The sequence below is a fragment of the Egretta garzetta genome, unplaced genomic scaffold (assembly GCF_000687185.1).
Source record: "Egretta garzetta isolate BGI_Z169 unplaced genomic scaffold, ASM68718v1 scaffold54, whole genome shotgun sequence".
Lineage (NCBI taxonomy): Eukaryota > Metazoa > Chordata > Aves > Pelecaniformes > Ardeidae > Egretta > Egretta garzetta.
The window spans coordinates 391,561-413,367 of record NW_009259313.1 but is presented as its reverse complement, the minus strand read 5'-3'; the positions used below and the strand labels follow the sequence as shown (position 1 = coordinate 413,367).

The window sequence follows — 21,807 nt, the reverse complement described above, 5'->3', positions numbered from 1 at the left end:
GCCATGTGCCTACAGAACTAGCTGCAGATATCTAACACACTGCAGATCCTCCTCTAGCGGACACTACTTGAAGTGTGTAACATTAATAAACTGAGATTGATCACTGGCAGGCCTATTTAGACATTCAGATTTGTAACCTTATATTAATTTTCAAATCACAGCCCCTTCCATACGTTTTTTTCAGATTCTCTCTATCCACACTCTACCAAGTACTCATCGTTGATTTTTCAGGGACACCTCCACTAAAAATATATTGAACGGAAGAGTCTATTACAAGACTCTGTGGAGTACTGTACAAGATCTGCCCAGACACAGCAAGCTCTTGTGGTCATGGTCTGAATTCTAATATGTTAGCAAAAATCACTTCAGAACTACACTGGAGAAAGAAAAAGTTGCCTGGTATTCAAAATAAAAAACTAAACTCTAAAAAGAAGAGACGGAACCATGCTATGTTTTCCTACACTGTTGCTTCATGACCTTTTCCACAAGAACAACCAGGAAATTAAATCATCTACCTTTTAACTAATAATACAGTATCTATATGGGCTCCTATAACAAGGCAAAGTTTTGAAATTCCTTTCTCTGAGCAGCTAGAACCTGTTGGAGGGCAAAGGGAGATGATACCCAAATTAAAAAAAATGAATGTACCTTTTGCAGGAACAGTTATCTTATCGATGCGTTTTATGGAGTCTTGTTTGGTCTCACTCTGGGTCTTCGAAGCCCAAGGTCTGTTGTAAGGATCCAGGGTCTATTTGCACAGTGACAGAGGTATACAGGCTCATATATTACACTAGCAAGGCAAGTACACTTGTCTTTTTCCTTTTTAATATCCTTTCAGAACACCGAACATTAAAATCAACGTGCAAATATTTACAGGAACTACAGTTTCCTTTCTTTCCCCTCCCATTTTTCAATTTATAATGAGAAAATTACCTGTGAAAAGGGCAAAATGTAAATGATAGCAAAGGACGGGTAAACATATGAAACACAAATCAAACACTAGTTCCCAAAGGAATTGAACACAGGCCCCATTTACACTAGTCGGAACACACCAGTAACTGTAAAAACTGTTCAAGTCCAACATTAGGGAAAAATAATTTGATAAGCGGCTTCTTGGGTTCATTATTACTTCAAGTTCTCTTGTAAAATGTAGGTCTGTGATGTATGTTTTAGTGTTAATATTTATAGCAATATGAAATGCACATAGTGAAGGAAGCCTGCAACATACCTGTCTGTGTTTCTTATTATGCATGTGTGTGAAAAAGTCAAACATGGTCCCGCAGATGGTATTGCAGTCTTTGCACCAGTGGTTCCCTGCATCATAATATTCATAAATATTGGCCAACTGGAAAGGATGTTTGGTGGACTGTGAAGAGGATTCTGCTGGCTTCGGGCTTCTACCTCTGGATTTTTCATTAGTAGTTTTTGACTCCTAAATTGAACAAAAGGAAACACTTCTCTAAGACAAGGCAGGACAGACATAATGTGCTAGAACTCAGAACCTGCCTCCAGAAGAAGCCACACACACCAAAAAAAAATAAATATATCACCTGCTTTTCAGCGCCCAGGCTAATTCCACTGTTTCAGAGAGCTGGTATTGCCGACTAAGACGCTGCGTGGCCACAGTGAAGAGCTTCCAATAAGACTCCCAGATGTAATGGCTGGATGGTTGTAGGCATTCAAGGAACCAAATGAACATATTCCCTATGGCATGCACCCTTCCCACTTTATGGGTTTCACATAAAGATGTGAATAGTTCTAATTTACCATACTAGCCAAATAATGCCCAGTAGACCTAAAATGGTTCCCCTAGAAGCATTCAGAAGTTACTGTAAAAGTAGCTTGGATGAAGGCAGAATGAAAAGGAAGTAAGAATTAGTTGACTAAAAGTATTTAACTCAATCAGCTTTATCAGATTATTTGAGGGTTCCCAGATCCTCCAGAAGAGACTCGTTGCTTAGCAATAGCAGAAAGATGGTGTTTTGTTAATTACCTAAGTAGAAAAGGTGAAGCACCTTGTGATTTAAGCATGTGATATTTGCACTTACATTGATTTGTACAGAAAGATGCTATACAGAGATACACAGACATTTCAGGACTCTAGCCAAAACTAATACTAAACTAACACTGCAGAGTAGCAAAACAAATAATCCTTGAAATAGATCATGAATGAGCCCTGCTAATTTAGATTATGATAGTACTAGATGTATTTTGAGTTTTGAGTTACATTTTCAATGGCTGAAAACCCATTATGTTATCATTTCTAATCTGCATGGCAATCTGGAAAGAATAGTACGTTAACTCAGCAGACCTGAGTTAGCTGTATGATTTCCAAGTTATTCACTATCGGTGTTGAACAAATTTACTTAAGCAGATTCAAAATTGTTAAATAACGTCTGCCTTATTTGAAATTCCTTTTGATAAACAGGGATAGATTGTCTCCTATTAATACCACCCCACACAACATACATTGTAAATCAAACAATGAAAAGACACCTAGGCCACTATGCACACACACACCCCCATTCATATCCCAATACAATCTAGTTCTTGGTAGCAGAGTAGGAAGTGACCCAGTGAGTATTTGCCAATATTCTCCCTGCGAGAACACAGCAAAGCTGACATTCTCTTAAACATTGAGATCAACTCACGATCTGCAGGAAGTGCATGGAAGGATGTTCATGATGTCTGAGAAGTGTCATTGTTTATGTTATTTACAGACATACACCCACCCAACATATCCTATAAAATACTATCTGAATCAGAACTTTTTTAAAAAGACAATGTTTCTCACCTAGATAGGTGACAGCCAGTTCTTAACCCCAGTTTGTGCTTAACCCCAGCTCAAAGATGCCTTTATAATTTGCTGCTATTTAGTGTCCAGAAGGGACAATCTATCTGTTTAGTACCACAAGGCTAGCTTCACCTCTGCACCGACTATGTAACTACAACACAGACACAGGTTCAGCAGCAAGGGACCACAGGATAGCTTGCAAATAAGCAGAAAGGCATGGCTTTGCCCGTAGGTTGGCAGAGTCAACCAATCTCAGTGTCAAAGGGCTGCACCATCTTTCTTTTCAGTAAAAAAAGTTAACAGTCAGAATTACAAGGTGAATCTTAGAGACTAAAGGCAGTGTCCAATGTGTCTACAGATATCTGAAAATATTCAATGCTCCTGGACAGAACTCAGAATTTTCCATGTTAAAATAAAGAACTATGAAAAGGGGATCACATCATTATGGGTTTGGACAATACAAACAATGAAAGTTATAGTGAAAAACATATTCACACATGCCATATCTCAAAAAAAGAAAGCAATATAACTTAATGCAATGTAGGATTTGACAGACATTGTTGCCTACTTTAGTTTTACCATGTGGTGACGGAAGCAAATGACTTGTAAGTGGATACTAAACTTCAGTGGTGTTTTGAGAAACAACAAAAACGAAACACAAAAGCAAGCCTTAAAATGAAAGACATCGAATGAGTTCGCTGAACGAGACCAGGATGAAGCATAAGGAAAAGTTTTCAGGATACACAGATTTGAGTGACCTTGTATGAAATACCTCTTACCCTGCTAACATACTCCTCTCTGCAAAAAATACACAGTAACATCTACACAAAAAGCATCTACCATCTCCCATCAGCTATTTCTGTTACATATTTGAATAAACATCCAAAAAGCAGGATAATTAATCTCCTGAATACATGCATAACCTTTCAGATGTTACTATCATAACACTACTTCCACAGTAAAAACTATCTTCTGAATGCGATAAGCCTGTTTTGGTATATCCAGCACTCAGTAGTATAGATCATGTCAGAGAGACCATACTGATACATACTGACATTTCTTAAGAGAGAACACATAGCATGTACATAATAATCATGTTAAGGTGACAATCATATGTAAGTCTTGTGATTTGTTAATATCATCACCCACTGAGAAGACCGACACACTCCAAACTTACAGAGAGTTTTGCTGCTACAAACATTCCTCCTTGACAGGCCATGCCAGAAATGTTGTAGAGAAAAAAAGTCTGTCCTCCTGGCATGGCATTGAGACCGAACAGCTACAAACACACATGACACTGTTCAATCCAGCCAACACCTCAACAAAACCAAGATCAAAACCAGTAAGTGGTACTGCACTGCACAAACCCTGGGAGAAATTAAAAACACTGATACATTGACTCTCACCTGCATGCACCATCAAAACCAGCATATGAGATGTGATAACAAATGACATCAAATGATCCTCTAGTAAATGTTTGGGAGCAGCTGTCTCCCCAGTGCCCTTTCCTCTTAGAGGCAAAATCATTAGCACACAAGCCAGAAGACCTTACCTTGCTGGAGGAAGATGTTTTCTCCAGACCTTTTGCATTTTCTGACTTGCTGTTCTTTTCCGAGGAATCTTTGGTTTCCACAGATGGTTTCCGGGGTTTTTCAAATATGTTAATCCCCAGGATTTGTGCTACTTTGTCAAGCTCAGACTGCTTCTTGTCAGCTGCATCAGATTCTTTATGCAGCTCTGAAATCTCCTTCATAATATTCTCCTGTAGTCTGTTCACCTCAACCAACAAGGGGTCTTTGTGTCCATCCTTTTCACGACGTTTCTTCCTCAACATCTCTCCTGAGCCAATTAAGGAAGTAGAAGGGTCGGAAATGCAATAGGAAAATGCTCTTAGGATCTGTACAGCTATTCCAGCAACAAGTGAAATACTAATATAAAATATTACAGCTAAATCTTGACTAGGAAGTTGTAAAAATGGAACTGACTCTCAGGTACAGCATCATTAAATCTGCACGATCCACCTCTATAAGGATTGCCTTAATACACACCCCTAACAGAGGAACCATGATCCTCAAGAGAGAGAATCAGTCTAATAATCACTGTTTCCCTGTGTGACCAAACAAGCAAAAATTAATTGTACATTCTAACCTGAAACTATAATTTTCCAAAGGTGAGGGAAATTAGCATTTACTTGGACCAAACAGAAGTTTTAAAAATAAAAAAAGTTAGCTCTTAGAGAGGACTTTTCCTTCTCCAACTAAGATTAATGAAAAATTGAAAGGCACAATAGCATGTCTTCAGTTACTATTCTTCACTTCTAAAAAAGCACTAAAATGCACAAAGTGCAATTCATTTAACTTATCAAGCTGCTGAAGAACATGCAAGAATGACTGTGTGCCTCAGTGTAACAGCCAACTTTTGACACCATTAATTTGAATATAGTAATTAGGTCATTTCTTTTCTCAAGAGTTCTGCATTGCCTGGAGTATGAAAATACTAGTTTTAAACTACAGACTACTATTATTTTGGTCTTCACTTCTCCTAGCAGGTACCAGGACTTGTGACGCATCCCAGTGGAGAAAAAAAAGCGGGGGGGTGAAGGGGGAAGAGTGCACTGTACCTTGCTGTTTACGAAGCCTGTCCAATTCAGTCTTGAGATAGTAAAGCTTCTTCTGCCGTGCTTCTCTTTCATTCTTCAGTTTTTCTCTCTCTTCTATCACCTAGACAGATTGGAAGGGGACTGGATTTTCTTCTCTTCCACATACAAGTTAATCAGTCTTGCAAGAATGTCAGCAAGACTTCAGTTTGCCATTCACAGAATACTGCTCACTATTCTCAAAACATTCTTGAGTATTTTAACACAACAAATGTACCTCTTCCTCTGCATCTGCAGGTAACTATATCATGTGCTCATGCTCCAACCCTATATGAAAGTGATTTTTTTTCTTTTGGGCAGTGTACTCCCCAAAACTTTGTTGCACCATTTCCAAAGGCACTTAGGCTCAGCTGACTGTCTTCTACAGAGGTGAGCAAGATCAATCCTAAATGGCTCTTCAAAACTCATGCAGTATCTCTAGAGCTAGCATGTTCCATTAGTGACAAAAGACTTCACAGCCCTTCACCTAGCCTCCTGCTTTGACTCTGACCAATTTTAGCTACTATTTAAGCTTCTGCTTCAATCTGATCGTTGCTGTATAAGCAAATATATTTTGCAGGCGTAACTGTCTGAAATTAAACACCTGGATGAAATTTGTTTCTTGCTCAGTAAGGTAAACTCTGCCATGAGGAGCTCACAAATCTGCTTTTCACTCGGTTTCACTGATTCTCACAGAAGGAAATCAGGCAATATGATAAAAAGAAACGAGAAAGTCCTTTGAATTTCCTTACCAGCTTCACTTTTCAAGGAACAAATCCCAATTTTTTTACCTTCACAACACTCTTAAAGCTTACTAATGACTCCTCCCTTGAACAAACAACAACTGACTCGAGGCCTTGTCTTCCCTAGAGAATCAGTACTACTATGGCAATGTAAATGTTGGCAGGATCCCTAGATCCTGCCTGGAGTAAGCCCTGGAAGGAGTTCAGCCAACACAGTTAGGCCACGTCTTAAATGCCACAAGTTTTTTGCGTTTTTGTTTTAATCACCAAAATACCATTCTCTTATTCTGGGTTTTCTGCCAGCATAGGGGCATCAACTGGAACATGCAAGTTTTTATACTCCAAGCCATCCCAGCAAAAGAATGGTGGACTAAGACCAAACCAAAGACGTCTGTAGTGCAGACAAAGCCCTAGGAGTTCTGCCAAGACGCATAGGTCAGCTACCAGGGTTATGTCACGGCAGGAGAAAACCACACACCTTCAGCCAACAGAGCTCTTCCAGAAGTGCCAGGTTTCATTAACAACAAATTTCAACCATGTGAGCTGAAGAAATTATTATTCCTGCAAGCAGTGAAAGCTCACTTATCTGCTGATGTAGCACTTTGTGTAAGTACTCCTCTTTACGCCACTTCAAACAAAAAGCAGAGAGGTTTTCTCAGACCAAAAATTTAAAGTGACTTCTTTTGAGTCTCTCTTGGATTCAGTGGTCCATCTTTCCATGCCTGATTTGTTCTGAGGAGTGTGATATAACTGAGTAGGCAAAAAGCTTCCAGTCCCTGCCATGTGCTGCTCTTCTACAAGCAGATCCACCAACACAATGTATCGTTAGCACAGCTACACTGAAAGAATGTCTCTAATGCAGATATGCATATGTAAATGAAAAATTAGATATGAGCCGGCAATGTGCACTTGCAGCTCCAAAAGCAAACTGTATCCTGGGCTGCACAAAAACCATGGCCAGCAGGTCGAGGGAGATGATTCTCCACCTCTGCTCATGAGATCCCACCTGGAGTACTGCATCCAGCTCTGGGGCCCACAGCACAAGAAAGACCTGGACCTGTTGGGGCCATAAAAATGTTCAGAGGGCTGGGACACCTCTCCTATGAAGAAAGGCAGAGTCGGGGTTGCTCAGCCTGGAGGAGAGAAGGTTCTGGAGAGACCTTATTACAGCCTTGCAATATATAAAGGGGGCTTACAAGAAAAATGGAGAGAGACTTTTTACCAAAGCCTACAGTGACAGGACAAGGGGCAATGGCTTTAAACTAAAAAAGGGTAGATTTAAATTGGACATAAGGAATAAGTTTTTTACAACAAGGGTGGTGAGACACTGGAACAGGTTGCCTAGAGAAACTGTGGATGCCTCATCCCTGGCAGTGTTCAAGGCAAGTTTGGATGGAGCTTTGAGCAACCTGATCTAGTGAAAGGTGTCCCTGCCCACGGCAGGGGGGGTTGGAACTATCTTTAAAGGTCCCTTCCAACCCAAATCATTCTATAGTTCTATGCCTTTATTTTAACAACAAAGACTGAGTGGCCACCAGTTTGAAAACGCAAACAACTTTCAAGAATCTTCCAGTCCTTTGACAGTTATATAACCAGAGTTTCCTATTTTAAAATATGTTCTTCCCCACTACCCTCTAATTATCAAGGTAACTAGAAGAGGAAAACATTAACACCCATAACCTAAACTGGTGTCAGATACACCAAGTAAAGAACACTTTTCCTTAAATTCTTCTGATTTTGTGATTCTTATAAGAAATAACTAATACAAATGTAGAAGGAAAATTGTATACAACTCTGAATGATGGCATCCTTTAGTATGCATTTAAGAATGTCTAATATAGGTATAACCATGGTATTATTGTACCATGTACCATGTTCAGATGGAGTCTCCTGTGTTTCAGTTTGTACCCATTGCCTCCTGTCCCGCCACTGGACACCACTGAAAAAAGTCCAGCTCCATCTTGTTTATACCATCCCTTTAGGTATTTATATATCTAGGTATCTTCAGGTATTTCAATACCTAAAGCTCAGCAGAATAAAACCAAGCTGTGGCCACCACGTGTTTTTTCTGTAAGATTTTGGCTGGCCCTAAGAACTTCAACTTCGTGCTTCATTTCATCTGTTCAGCCATAACCTATGGGTGTACAGCTTTGGGGGATTTTAAACACATTTTTTAAAATGAACACAGAGTAATGAAGACAAATAGTCCAACTGCTTTTAAACTGGAGCCATTCAGGAAAAAAAAAAGGCACACCTGAAGAGGAAAAGCTTCTACCCCAGCAATCAAGCAGTCCAACATATTCTGATGTATCAGTATAGATAACATACCTTCTGCTTCTGAGCTGCCCGATTTTTTTCATCCGACATCTTTTCAGTGGTATTTTTGAGAGGGTGTGAAGACAGACGAAGGGGCACTTTGGAATGAGCAGGAGTGGTAGGGACATGCACAAGCACAGACCCATCTCTTTTTAAATCAGGGACATCCTTTCCCATAGAGACTGTCTCAATCACCCGGAGGTTGGGACGTGTGGGGTTTGCTGACATGGCCATAGTAAGAAGACCATGAGCTTCTGGCAGTGTAGGATTAGGTTGCTGGGCAGGGGGGTACATGGTCCAGCCAGGAGCTGCATACGCCATATAGTGCCCATATGCATCGTATCCTGGAGGAGCCATTGTGGGAGGTGGATAGTTTTGGGGCATTTGAGTGGCAGTGAACTGGGAATAGTTGGGAATTTGGTATTGGGAAACAGAAGTAGGTGTGGGTGGCAAACTAGCAGGAGCTGGTGGAACTGAGGGAATGAGAGACACAGACGGAAGAGGCTGTTCTGGTGCACATGGAGGTATATCCTGTCCCACTGGCTTGTTCTTAGTATATTCTGATTTCTGAAGAGAGGATGCATCTTTAGGCTGCTGGAAAGAGACTGGAGGTGATGCTGAGTGCTGCTGGCCTGAGTCAGGAGAACGAGTGTCACTCCGGCTGCGACGCAAGTCCCAAGGGTCCAGTCTGCGAGGATCTGAAGAGCGACGATCAGGAGAACGAGATGCCAACTTCTTGCCATGAAGGCGTTCCTGGGTACGAACAGCCAGTTTTCCAATTTCAGCAACACCAATGTCAAGTCCAATGGTTTTGAGTAAGTCATGGATCTTTGCATACTCAGCATTAGGCTCTTCTAAAGGATCCAGCTTGACAGCTGGGGCAGGAGAAGGTGGTGGGCTCACTTTCTGGCTTATCATCTCATTGCCACAGCTCACTGGGGGCTTTTGAACAGGGAGAGATTCAGTTTTGGTGTCTTCATCCTCATCACCATAAAGAAATTTCTCTTCATCCTCAATGTCAGGAAAACTACGCCTCCTCTTCTCCTGAGCACTGACAGAATCAGCCATCATGCCCAGAATTCGGGAGAAACCACTGCCATCCTGACTGGCCCTCTCGTGAGGCAGCAGGAAGTCAGTATGGCGATCTGCAGGCTCTGACTTGGGTTCTACCTTTTCCTTGTGACTTAAGAAGCTTCCAAACTTCTCTTCAAATGTGAAAGCATCTTTGGGAGCCCCAGAAAGCGGGCTCCACTCATATAAACCATCATGCAACTCCTTGTTTGCAGACTCCACAACAGAGTCTTTGTTAAACCGTTTGAGAAAGTTCTCCACTTCAGAGGCAAAAGGAGCTGTGTCGTTGCTCTGGGGCAAAGATGAATGACTAGAAAGAAGAGGAAGGTCCTTGTTGGGAGCCGGGCTGCTTGAAAAGCCCTCAGGCTGAAAGAGAGAGAAGTTACTATTTACTACAGCATCTTCTGAGGAGACTATGCACCTCACAGAACAAACAAAGGAACATGTTAATTTCTCCTTGAGTTCATAGCTGAAGAAAAAGAGTTAGAAATAAAAATATACAGTTGAAAGATAACACGGAAGATTACAAAACAAGTTGCTTAATGATTCTGGAATGTCACATCCAGCAATGAACACTTATCTCAGACAATATACAAAATCACACTTGTATTTCATTAATTTTTTGCAAGTGTAAGAACTGAAACTTTTAAATTGAAACCCCCTTTTGGCTACGCTTTGAGTTTAATCACAAATAGGATTTCAACACCTTAAGACAGGTAAAAACAACGGCACCGAGGTTATTCCCCGTCACTTCTTCAGATATGCATAATTAATACCATGTTAAATAGGATTTCCAAGAATAGATATAGAATGGGATCCTTTGTATTGGAGCCCCTCCTGAGATAAACATGTTGGCGTCAAACCAACACTGATCAGTACAACAGGCAGATCAAAAGTTATGCGCTAAAACATGAGAAAAGTCAAGTTGTCTCAGTGGTTGCAACTGTTTATCTTTCCATTGCTTGGGTACAAATTAAGTAGGGCTGATCTAAAACAGGGTAGATTTAGACTAGATATAAGGAAGAAATTCTTTACAGTGAGGGTAGTGAAACACTGGAACAAGTTGCCCAGAGAGGTAGTGGAGGCCCCATCCCTGGAAACATTCAAGACCAGGTTGGACGGGGCTGTGAGCAACCTTATCTAGTAAGCGGTGTCCCTGCTCACTGCAGGGCAGTTGGACTAGATGACCTCTAGGGGTCCCTTCCAACCCAAAACATTCTATGATTCTGTGATCCCAGCCTACAATCCAAAGAGAAAAAAATAAGGAAACTCAAAGATGTTTTCAGCCAGAGGTACTGAGGATGCATTAGGCAGTTCTCTAACTCTATAAAGAAACAAGAAAGAGGCACTGTTACAGAGAGCTTTGATCAATGTCCTGACTGCCTGTGGTACAAAAAGACTCAGCTTTTCTATAAAAGCTGGCCCAGATCTCAGCATCCTGGGCTGAATTTCAACAGGGACATTTTATTCTGCCTCAGATTTTATACATATATGATTCTTGATTAAATGCCTTCACTGTTTAAAGTTTCTGATGCAATCCTAATTTGTATAGGCCTACAAAAAGATACCTGTCCTCTCAAAGACAGGAAAACATAAAGATTTGGCTTTTGTGTTTTGGAAAACAAACTAACATTCTGTATCACAAAGTGACTGTTTTGGAAAGTAGAAACATATAGACAGACAGACAGAGATCAAACCTGAATAGGAGACTCCACTTCCATCTCCACTCGTTTCTTCAAAATAGACTTTTTGGGCATGGATGGGATTTCCTCAGGCCTATATGTATACCGAGGCTCAGAAGTCTGTAGTGTGTTAGTTAAGCCAGGGATCACATAACCACTGCCTGAAACATCATGATTCAAGTTTCTACTACGCTCTTCTTCTTCTCTTTTCCTCCTTGCACGGTCAAGCTCTCTGAATTCTTCATTCAGGTATGATGGGCTTGGGCTTCTACTGCGGCTGCGGCTTCGTCTGCGATAGTTTCGTGTTCCTGATGAGAAACCTTGATGCTCTCCACTCATACCATGCATCTTCTCATCCTTTTCATACCGTGGACGCTTTATTTCTCGTCCTCTCTCTTCTGGTCTCGATGGGTAGGAGGATTTCCTGAGTTTGTCACCATCTCTGTCAGATCCACGAGGCAGCTCTTCTCGACGACCGTAATGCGGACTATAATCTGAACGATGAAGGAAAACATCTCGGTTGCGGTAGTCTTCATCATGTCTCATGATGAAGGGACTTGAAGGTTGATCTTCATGTGATGGGTATCTCTCAAGGCCTCGAGGACATGAGAGGCCTCTAGTGAATATTGGACCATCAGCCATATCATCCCTGTATAAGAAAAGCATAGAATAAACATAGGTACTTGAGTCAGAGTAAACTAAGTCTTACTCCTACTCAAGAGTAAGAATTTTCCAAATCAGTTTCAGAATAATATCTTTATCACTAAACAGAAGCAACATTTTATGTACTTAAAGGGCAGGGGAGACAGGGAGACTTATTTTTAATGGTAATATACATCCCTCCTAGGAAGTCACCTGAAAACACAGCGACATGAACAATTTAACTCATACTGCAGAAGAAGAGCCTTAAAAAATTGATAGGATGGATTTATTTCTGTGAAGGAGAAAGACTACACATTTTAAAAAAACCTATCATATTTCAGACCACAGTCCCTTTCCTCATCTCTCCCAGCAAGACACCAAGGTCACATTTCATATGAATTATTCAAGGTATAATTCAGTTTCACACTGGCAAATGCAACCAGATCCTCTTTTTATCATCAGCTGTGGACGAGGATCACAAATTCTAGCAACATTTTCTGTTGCAACAGATCTGTAGACAGGACTGTCACTAATCCCATAAACTGCTATCCCCAAAAAGCACATTTTTTGGTAAGATATCTATGAACCAGGGATAGTAAATGTAATAGTATTATTCCTTTGTGCCAGCCCCTGCATTATTACACACAGTGGACATGCAACTAGCACAACACTGGAATAACCAGCTACATTCTTGGGAGTATCTTCTTTCGGACCAATTCCTACACACACCTCCAATTAGAAGTACTGTTTAAACTAAGGCTTTTTTCCCCATCCCTAAAAACTTTTCTGGGACTGTTCTTTAGATCAGGCAGAAACAAACCAAGCCACTTTAAAATTACCAGCTGCTGGTTTTACTCACGGGTATTTCAAAAATCTAGCAAGATCCTCCAAGTGAAATTAATGGGACAGAAAGCCTAGAGAAATGTCTTTCCTGAGTGATCAAGACATCAGCTTGAGATAAACTACATATAATTGCCTGGCTCCTCAGAAATCACCTCCTCCTACTCAGAAAAGTCCCTCCATAGATCTGAGAAGGGACAAATCAAGTCACTCCAGATGATGTCTTCAAAAAAATTTGCAGATAAATTACAGCCCCAGTTTTTAAAGTCACCAGACTAAAGAATAACATAAACAGACATGGTCTTTTTCTTGAGTATTTTCAGTTTACACATGCATATTTAAGAACAAAACAAACACAAAACTTCACTTTAACTCTAACCTGCATCACTGCAAAGCATTTCACGTGTTTTTAGATGCTTTATCAGTCCAACACATCTTATAAGGCAAATATGGCATACACCAGTACCCACAGTATTAGATGGCATCTTTCCAGTTTCCAGCAAACTACACATATCCATCCTCTCCAAAAGCATGAAAATATCTAAAAAATAGCTAGAATTAAACTTCATACATAAATGTTACTGTTCACAGCCTACATAAAGGTATGTCTATCCCCAGTATCACCTTTTCTAAGAGCCTGCTAAAACTATGCAAGCTGCATGAACACACCCGGTGGAGTAACAGATGCATTTCACCATACACCTTCAGCTGATTTTTGTGCAAATAATTTGCATGCATCCTTGCCAGGTGTCACCTACAATTCAAATGCTCTGACTGCAGTGACAAAGCAGAAGAAATATTTAATCATGCTTTGGAAAGAAAGGAATAGCAAACCTACTGTATTTACAACTAGAAAGATGTTCCAAATAAGTGTATTTGAACAGCTAAGATGCAAATTTCAAACCCAAAGATTAAATATAAGCACGAGGAAAAGGATTACTTGCCTTACAGAAACTGTGATTCTTTGAAACATATTTTCTGTAAATACAGTCCAACATAGATATGTCCTTCTTAACTGGTTTGGGTACTTTTAGCCAGCAATGTCCACTACAGACTATTGCATCCCTGAGAGAGGATACAAGGTGGTACCACTGTGACCATCCCAGTTTCTTCACCAACATCAAATTCATGAATTGCTGGAATTTGCAGTTTCAGAGAGGGAGAACAGACCACAGACTACATAGACATGATGCCTCAGAGACCTACCGCTAGTGCAAGGTAAGTTTACTTTTTGGCATATTTATTCACATACGAAGAAACAGAAATAAATAATGGTATTCTGCTGTCAGCAACTAACAGGACTCCACCTAACACACAGTCTTTGAATAGGAAATGAGATGAGCTGGTCGTACTCAAGCCAACTGTCACTCTTGATATTATGCCAAAAAAATGCTATTTTAGAACACAGCTTAACACAGACCAAGTCTCTGCAGTGATATGGTCTAATCTTTTGGATTAACCTCAGATGAAAGAATTGGTGGGATGTTCTGTATAGCTTATGCCAGCTCAGATAGTAGCAGAGTATCTTAAAAATATTGACAGAGGGAGAGATGGGAGACAGGGAGGGGGATAAAATATATCCTTCACTTTGATAGACTGAGATTCTGGAAGACAAAAAAAAATACTAATCTATTGAAGTAGAATACTGAAAGTACTTAGGTGACTTTGAAGTCACAGGCCAGCAGCATTCAGTATGCTTACTTAGACATGCGCAGGGGGACGGCTGCCCTAGATATTCAGGGCAAGTTCTTACAGATGTTTTAGGATGGACCTGCATGTGGACACATACCCTGAGAAATTCTCCTGGGACATCCTGAAAATCCACTGCTGCAGGAGAATCCACAAGCATCCCTGATCTCCATCCTTTGGTGTTTTATTTTTTTTCCTTTATAGGCTAATGAACCTCTCTACCACCCCAAGGCCCTGCAAATTACAGAGAATAATTTGTAAAAGTGATTGCTTGAAATCTCTGAGTAGTTAGCAAAAATAGCTGAGAATAACTAAATTCAGAATTATTTGCTCCAATTACTTCAAATTTGAAGAGACATCTTCAGAAAACGCTCTTTTTTTCTTTTTTTTTTTTTTTTTTAATGAGAATGAGGACGCACCTCATGCCAAATAAGAACATGATATGCCCAGTATTAAACCCAATGATGATTCACAGTAAGGGCTACTTTAAAGCCTGGTGATACACATAAAGTCAGTGTCCCAGCACCAGGGCAGCCTCTCACAGGGGAAAAAAATACATGATGAAAAAATATATTATAAACAATGTCTTTAACCAAATACAAAGTGTCTTTAAAAAAAAAACCAAAATGGCTAAACAGTGAAGAAATTCGGAAGACAGAAGCAGTACCTAGGAGATTTAGGAAAAGCTAAGGGACGACTAGGTTGTCAGACTTTAAGCTTCTGGACAGTGGGCACCACTCAGACAAGCACTGCCAGCACAAACAGATTCGGGGGTGGGGAATAAATGTAACCACATGGAATTCTTGCATACCTACACTACAAATACATAGGAATTCACTTAAAAACTGAGGTCTACATGGTCTCACTTTCTCTTATTCTCATTCTGATTCATCTGTCACTTTTATACCTTCTCAGGAGTCTATTCTGACCATTTTTTATATCTATGGGTCCTGTAACAGAGATAAAGTGAAAGTTCTCTGTCATTTTCACTCTTACATTACAATAAACTCCACTGTACCTGATGTTACTTCTAACCATGCATCATAACCACAAAACAGGTTAAATATAAAACCTCACTGGAGAAAAGGAAGCAATGGGACAAACACACACCCCCACCCCACATGTTCTTAATTTGCCAAAGAAGTGCCTGTTCTCCTACATACCATTTCCTGCTCCTTCTAACCACTGTGCTCTCCCTGGGCATATGCACTCATTTCATTCAGCAGACTGCAGACTGCACAGGGGATTTACAAATCGAACACTGATCTCAGAATTGAGGTAAAGGCATAAAAGTGACAGTACTGAAAACTAAACTCTCATTTGTTTTTCCACACCTGCTGAAACTTAACCTTACACTTGAGAAAGACAGGAACTTCACTTATTCTGCTCACTTCCCTCTTTTTCTCTCTCTCTTTTTTCTTTTATTTTTTTTTTTTTTTTTAACAGTTGGGGATATTTGCATCAAAAATGGAAGTTATAGTGCTTTTTTGGTGCTGAATGCTTATACCTGACCTGAAACTGCAATTGTATGCTCTGGGGAACAAACTATGCCTCCTTTTAAGAGAGAACGATTTTATTTGCACAGAGTCTTCTGATTTTACTTCTTTTGCCAGATTACACCTGCTCTCCTACTGACGGCAAAGATTTCCAATATTTAGTAATTAGTATAAATATTACTAATATTTATAACTTCACTGTTCACAGCAGTATTTTTAACATAAAAGACATCTCTTCATTAACTGTGTTTCTCTCCGATTCCAATGAAGGGACCCTAAGAATTCTAACACTTATTTTGTCATGTATGAGACTGACTGACTAAATTCACTTCTCTTCTGCAGGGTTTTTAAAGTCAAAATAGTAAGTTTTATTCAAGCTACACTAGGAAAGTAGATTGTTCCTCCCAATAAATGAATAAGTTGAAGCTATATACTCTGGACACTTTTAGTATATATGGGTTTTAGAAGCAGTTGACAAAAATCAGAGAAGAAATATCTGTTTAGAGTTACTGTGTACACAGGCGGCAACTTTTGTTCAGGAATCCCCTGCATCACAACTTGCTGGAGGCTGGGGGAGTATTCCAGGGAAGCATCACTACATGCTTGCCCTCTTACCCTCGTTCCCTTAGGCATTCACTGGGCTAATTAGATGTTTGGTCTCACCCAGTACAGCCATTCCCACATTCTTACTGTTTCACACACTTTAATCCCCATCTGTGGAGGACCATACCTGTCACTCAGGTTATCAACTGGTGAGCCCAGTCTATCAGGCAGCCTCCTTCGCTCTGGTGTGCCAATGCAATACCGGTCATTACCAACAGTAATCCGCAAACTCTGTTCCAGTGAAGACTCAGAGCGGAGACTCGGTGAACGTCTCTGTAAATTGAAGAAAGAGTGCAAGCCCATCAATCAGGGAATTTTAATCTCAGCTACAGAAAGGCAAGTGACTCTGCTCTGCTTAACGTATGAGAATTGGGGTGGATGGATCTATTAAAATATCAAACTAGAACAATTGTTCCAAATATTTCAACTCTCTTTAGTTACTAAAGAAAGGGGAGGGTATTGACTGCATTTCATTTCTCATCCCAGCTGCCAATAACACACTCTATTTACATTATCTAGAAGGGAAATTTTCAACTCAAAAATACATTTCATAAAGCACCATTTTGGAAGATGGAAAAACAGAGAGAAGTTCAAGAAGTCCCAGATTTCCTGCTGTTCTCCTTTCTTTATAGAGGAGAAGCAGCTAAACAAATATTGCACAAAAAACAGTGCCAGGAATTTCTTAATAAAAGTGTCTGGATTTCTGGCCCTTTCCAACTTTAGTAACAACATGAACCAAAGTATAAACGAGTGTAAACAAAGATTTTCCTAGCAGTGATATATTTTCAACAGTTTTCCTCACCTCAAGCTGCTTTCAGCAGATAAGTGCAACATAATACTAAAAACGCCAGTGACTACAGAAACACCTTCTATAACAGAATTACCATTATCATTACTTATTATTGGTAGAGCTAAGCCAGAGCTCAGTCAAGTTCCCTTCAAAGAAAAAAAAAAAAAACCAAAACGGCAGAAAAGGCCTGATCTAACTGCCTCTGCACAGACCTTCCTTTGGACATATACTCAACACAGAAAGTGTCACTATTGGTAAGTTATGCTTAACTAGTTAAGCCTCACATCATTCTAGAATATGGCACTAGAACACAGAAATGATCAAAGTGTAGTAGAGTTCCATAAGAAACAGATGAGACTGCATGAAGACAGGATTGATTTGCTTTTTTAAACCAAAATGGTTTAGATTCTGCTTAACAGGAAGCAATGAACCAGCTTCAGTTCTGCCAAACCAGTCATGCACTGCATATTGCTTTCACCGCTGAAAACTGCAGTAGCGAGCAGCAGGTGCACTATGTTGTCTGCATCCACCCTGAGAAGACACAGCAGATTCAGCTCAATCCTCCAAGAGACCAAAAGAAGAACAGTACATAATCTCCAAAGAGAAAGCAAAAGAACTCCCTCACAAATTTGCCTGAACAAAATTTACTTGCACTACAAATCTGCACTAGAATCCATTGTGCACATAACCTTATCCTAAGGTAACATATTAGTAATTTCTGGTTTGCTCCATTAATCTGAATCTCAGCATTTATCAGAACACAATTTAAATACTTTCTAAGACCAGCTGTGTTGCATAGCACAATACAATCCTGCAACAGCCTGGCTGAGATACAACACACACAAGGTGCACGTTTCTCATACACACACACTCTGAAGGCTCACGTGTACCCAGTAGAACACTAAATTTTGAGGGCTGCCTCAAGGAATTATTACCTTGAAGGGCAACTTCTTGCCATTGAGACTGTTGGCAAGTTGGGCACACACATGACAACCACCTCCAGGAACTGGAGACAGAGAAGTGATGATTACATCTCAGAACAAACTTTTGGGCAAAGGAAAGAAATAGTTTACATTTAGAAGGTTTGGGATGTTAGGGTTGCCTATGACTGCCATAGAGGTTGCGCAGAGACAGCAGTTACGGTGGTACATATTTGAATTTGACAATTCTTTTTCAGTTTGAGGAATTCCAGTTCTAACAGCTTTTTCATTTGGAGCACTGAACACCACCACTAGCCATTCCTACTTATGCACTGCACTGTGTTTTCCTCCCTTCCTGTTCTGGCGCCTAAACCGCAGTTACCACTGCCATATATTTTCACAGGTTGCATACCAGCTTTTTATTTCTTCTTTCTCTGTTGACCCAACATACTCCAGTCCTCTAATTTCAGCCAATTTTCTTACAAGAAAGCAAAGAAGCCGAGAGAAACTATAAAAAGAACAAGCACGCAGGTCAGCAGGGACAAATAAAAGCAGCATGTGTCAGCCTTGCACGAACAAATAAAGTCTGCCAAAATCTCTCACTGTACAGCCCTGACTTTCCCCTCCTCCATTACGTTTTTCAATACTCGCCCCAAACCTTTGCTGTCACTCCATGCTCTTCCAATTCCCACAAAGTTTTCTCCAGCTACTGCAAAACTAACACCATCCGTACTTACAAGGTCCAATATACAGGTCCACTGGCAGTCGGTAGCCCAGTTATGCATGAGAAAATGAGCAATGATGCTGATAACCTGGGAATGCATGCACTCCATCTCAAAAAAACAAACCAAACCAAAACAACTCCCAAAATCAAGAAAAAGGAATAAGAAATCTCTAAGGCTGCTCCTTCCATACATCAATTCATATGAAGGGTAGGGACAATAACTTAGAGCTTGTACTCAAAACTTTCCTGCATTTCAACCCCATGCCCTTACCCCATCAGTGTCTTCATTCCACATCCTACATCTTCCACCCTTACGCACATACTCCCCTCTTCCAAGTCCTCCTTCCTTGTTGCAACTTAAATTCCTCTTCCTCAGTCTTCTGTCTGAATTCATCTCCTTTCAGCGACAGCTCCAAAATGCCACTTACTAACACATCTGTGTAACTCTCCACATTTCCACACTTTGTACCCTCAAACTTCGGGAGAGGGGATCTTAAGTCATATAAATCTGAAAAACTTATTACAACGTTACCCAATCATTCGGACCAAACATATCTGCCGTCTGTTTTGTTTTGATCACACTTAGTTCCACTGTTTGGAAAATATCAGCATAATCCCAGCTTTTATCTTTCTCTAATTAATGCTAATTTTGTAAACAGTACTTCTAAAAAGTAAATTCAACCTGTATATGTATTTTCTGCTTTATAATATCACTTTTGAAGAAGCAATAGTGTTGGTCAAACACCTTTTGGTGGACAAAAATTTCCATGTAAAAAATGTGCACAATATACACTCTTAAGAATTACTTACACTGGGCTTTAGCATATGCAGGAGACGACACAATACAGGTTAAAGAGCTATATTTAATTGTCTCAAGATCCGTCTTATTGTGAGAGCTGCTTCCTAGAGACAGATTTTCCTTCAATGCAGTAATATTCTTGTAAATAAACAAAAAATCTGTTTGGCTCAGCAGTTCAGCACTAGCTAACTTGCTAAAGCCTAATTTCTAGGATTAATAATTTTTCAATCCTGCTTCTCTGAAATTAGAATAGGCGAGAAAAACTTCAAGGATCTGCAACAATTTGCTGAGACGTCTACTGTAACTTGAGCCAGAAGGGTGTAAAATAACACTGGAAGAACAGCATTTGTCAAGAATAATGTTTGTGTAAAGTGAGGGGGTTTGCTGGCTTTTTTTTTCCCCTAAAAGGGGAGTGGGAGGCTTCCAGTCAAAAACTCCGAGTTCAGATTTCTCCAAGTCTGAACCACCAACACATTCGGCACTGTAAGTTTTTGTTAGAGGCAGCACAGGTTCACAACCTATCATGGATACAGTGAAACGGCACACTGCGTGATGGTGAAGTCAGTTTAAGAGTTCTGCTCCTGTATCCCAGTTTGTCATCCCCTCAGTTGTGACCATGCAACTGCCCGTCGAGCCACAACACAAACTGACATGACTCAGATTAAAAATTATCGCCTTTTAAAATTTACTTATTTTCAACCTGGGTCTTACTAGCAATGCAATTTGCAGGGCTACCTCACAGACAACTTAAAAGACTGAGATAACGGTGAAATACAGCCTAAAAACAAATGGCCAGAGGCAAGCTTCTCAGCCTGGCTTGGCTTAACTGTCAAATACAACATTATCTTCCCACATCTTCAGGGCAGCTCACCTTTAAATAACAAATAGCACCAATAGCTGAATTTTACTTCCACTACAATCACCTGTGATCTCTTCTATGGCTGCAGCTCCAAAGAAATCCAGTAAGAACCTGTACCACCATCAATCCCCATTCTCTCTTGGGGTCCCATCATGCAATGAATCACAGCAGACACTATATTTTTGTCGGATTGACTTTCAGCCACATCGTTTCCTCAAATCAGCTCACCCTGCACCTTAACAAATACAACTGTGAGCACAAGGGAGGGGGCAGAATATAGTGCAGAGCAAGAGGAAAAAGTGAGCGTACCGTTCTTTTTAATTGTCCACGTGCTGGATTGAGCGACCATGGAACCATAGCCTAAAATATCCCAGTGTGACAATCTCTTCTTTCAGCGCAATACAAATGCACAGCGAACCTACTACATACCACAGGTAACAGTTATCAGACAAGACAATCACTGCACCAAGGACTAACGAGAAAACCCAAGCAAGCAAATGCCACTCGCTCAAAAAAAGGTACGGCTATACACTTCGGTTTAGTACAAAGGCATCTGCATCCAAGATGGTTTCACTTCAGATGCCAAACCAGAGTTTCACATGCCCAAATTAGATTTTGCCAAGACTGAGCGAGAAGACTGGAACACCTTGTGCACAGCTCCAACTACAAAGCCCTGCCTATCAAAGAATACCTCTCCAAGATATAAATCTGTAACAGAGTCTTCTTTGCACGCCCCTGACAGCAGGAACAACTCAGACAAAGTACTCATTCAACATCCTATCGAGAAAGTTACCTTACCATAAATTAAGCAATGTTTATACAATAACACAAACCAGTGCTAAATGGAAGAAAGCGACTAGTTACATCCTTTGCCTTAGCAAAAGATAGCATCGTCTTTGAGCCTTATCTAAAATGGCTCTAGCCGATAACAGAGAAATAAAAATGTAACGGAAATTAAAGGAAAAACATTACTTAAAATAGAAACCAATTATTTTATTGTGTTTTTTCCATTTGGCTCTCTGAGGAACAGGGGGAAAATCGCCCTTCCCTCTCCGCACCGGGAGAACCCGGGGCTGGTGCAATTCTGGCAAGGACCCCACCGCGCCAAGTTTGGGGCCCTGGCTCCGCTGCCCCCGCTTCGGCCCTTCGGCCGGCGGCGACACGGGCTGACCCCAGGGCAGAGCCGGGGGCCGGGGCACCGCTG

General features: G+C 40.5%; 1 protein-coding gene across 2 annotated transcripts in view; it reads right to left on the bottom strand.

Moving 5' to 3' along the window:
• ZNF318 (zinc finger protein 318) overlaps positions 1-16,814 on the bottom strand; it is a 22,460-nt gene extending 5,646 nt beyond the window's left edge. For both annotated transcript variants that reach the window (XR_004841670.1, XM_009636435.2), the window contains exons 1-7: positions 16,639-16,814; positions 11,257-11,890; positions 8,501-9,925; positions 5,415-5,514; positions 4,347-4,633; positions 1,229-1,432; positions 649-748 (exon numbers count right to left, since the gene is read on the bottom strand). Coding sequence is in view for 1 of the 2 variants with exons in the window: in XM_009636435.2 (XP_009634730.2) it covers positions 649-748; positions 1,229-1,432; positions 4,347-4,633; positions 5,415-5,514; positions 8,501-9,925; positions 11,257-11,890; positions 16,639-16,814 (2,926 nt within the window). In the remaining variant the exon portion in view is untranslated. The remainder of the gene's footprint in view (positions 1-648; positions 749-1,228; positions 1,433-4,346; positions 4,634-5,414; positions 5,515-8,500; positions 9,926-11,256; positions 11,891-16,638) is intronic.
• Positions 16,815-21,807: the final 4,993 nt, after the last annotated feature.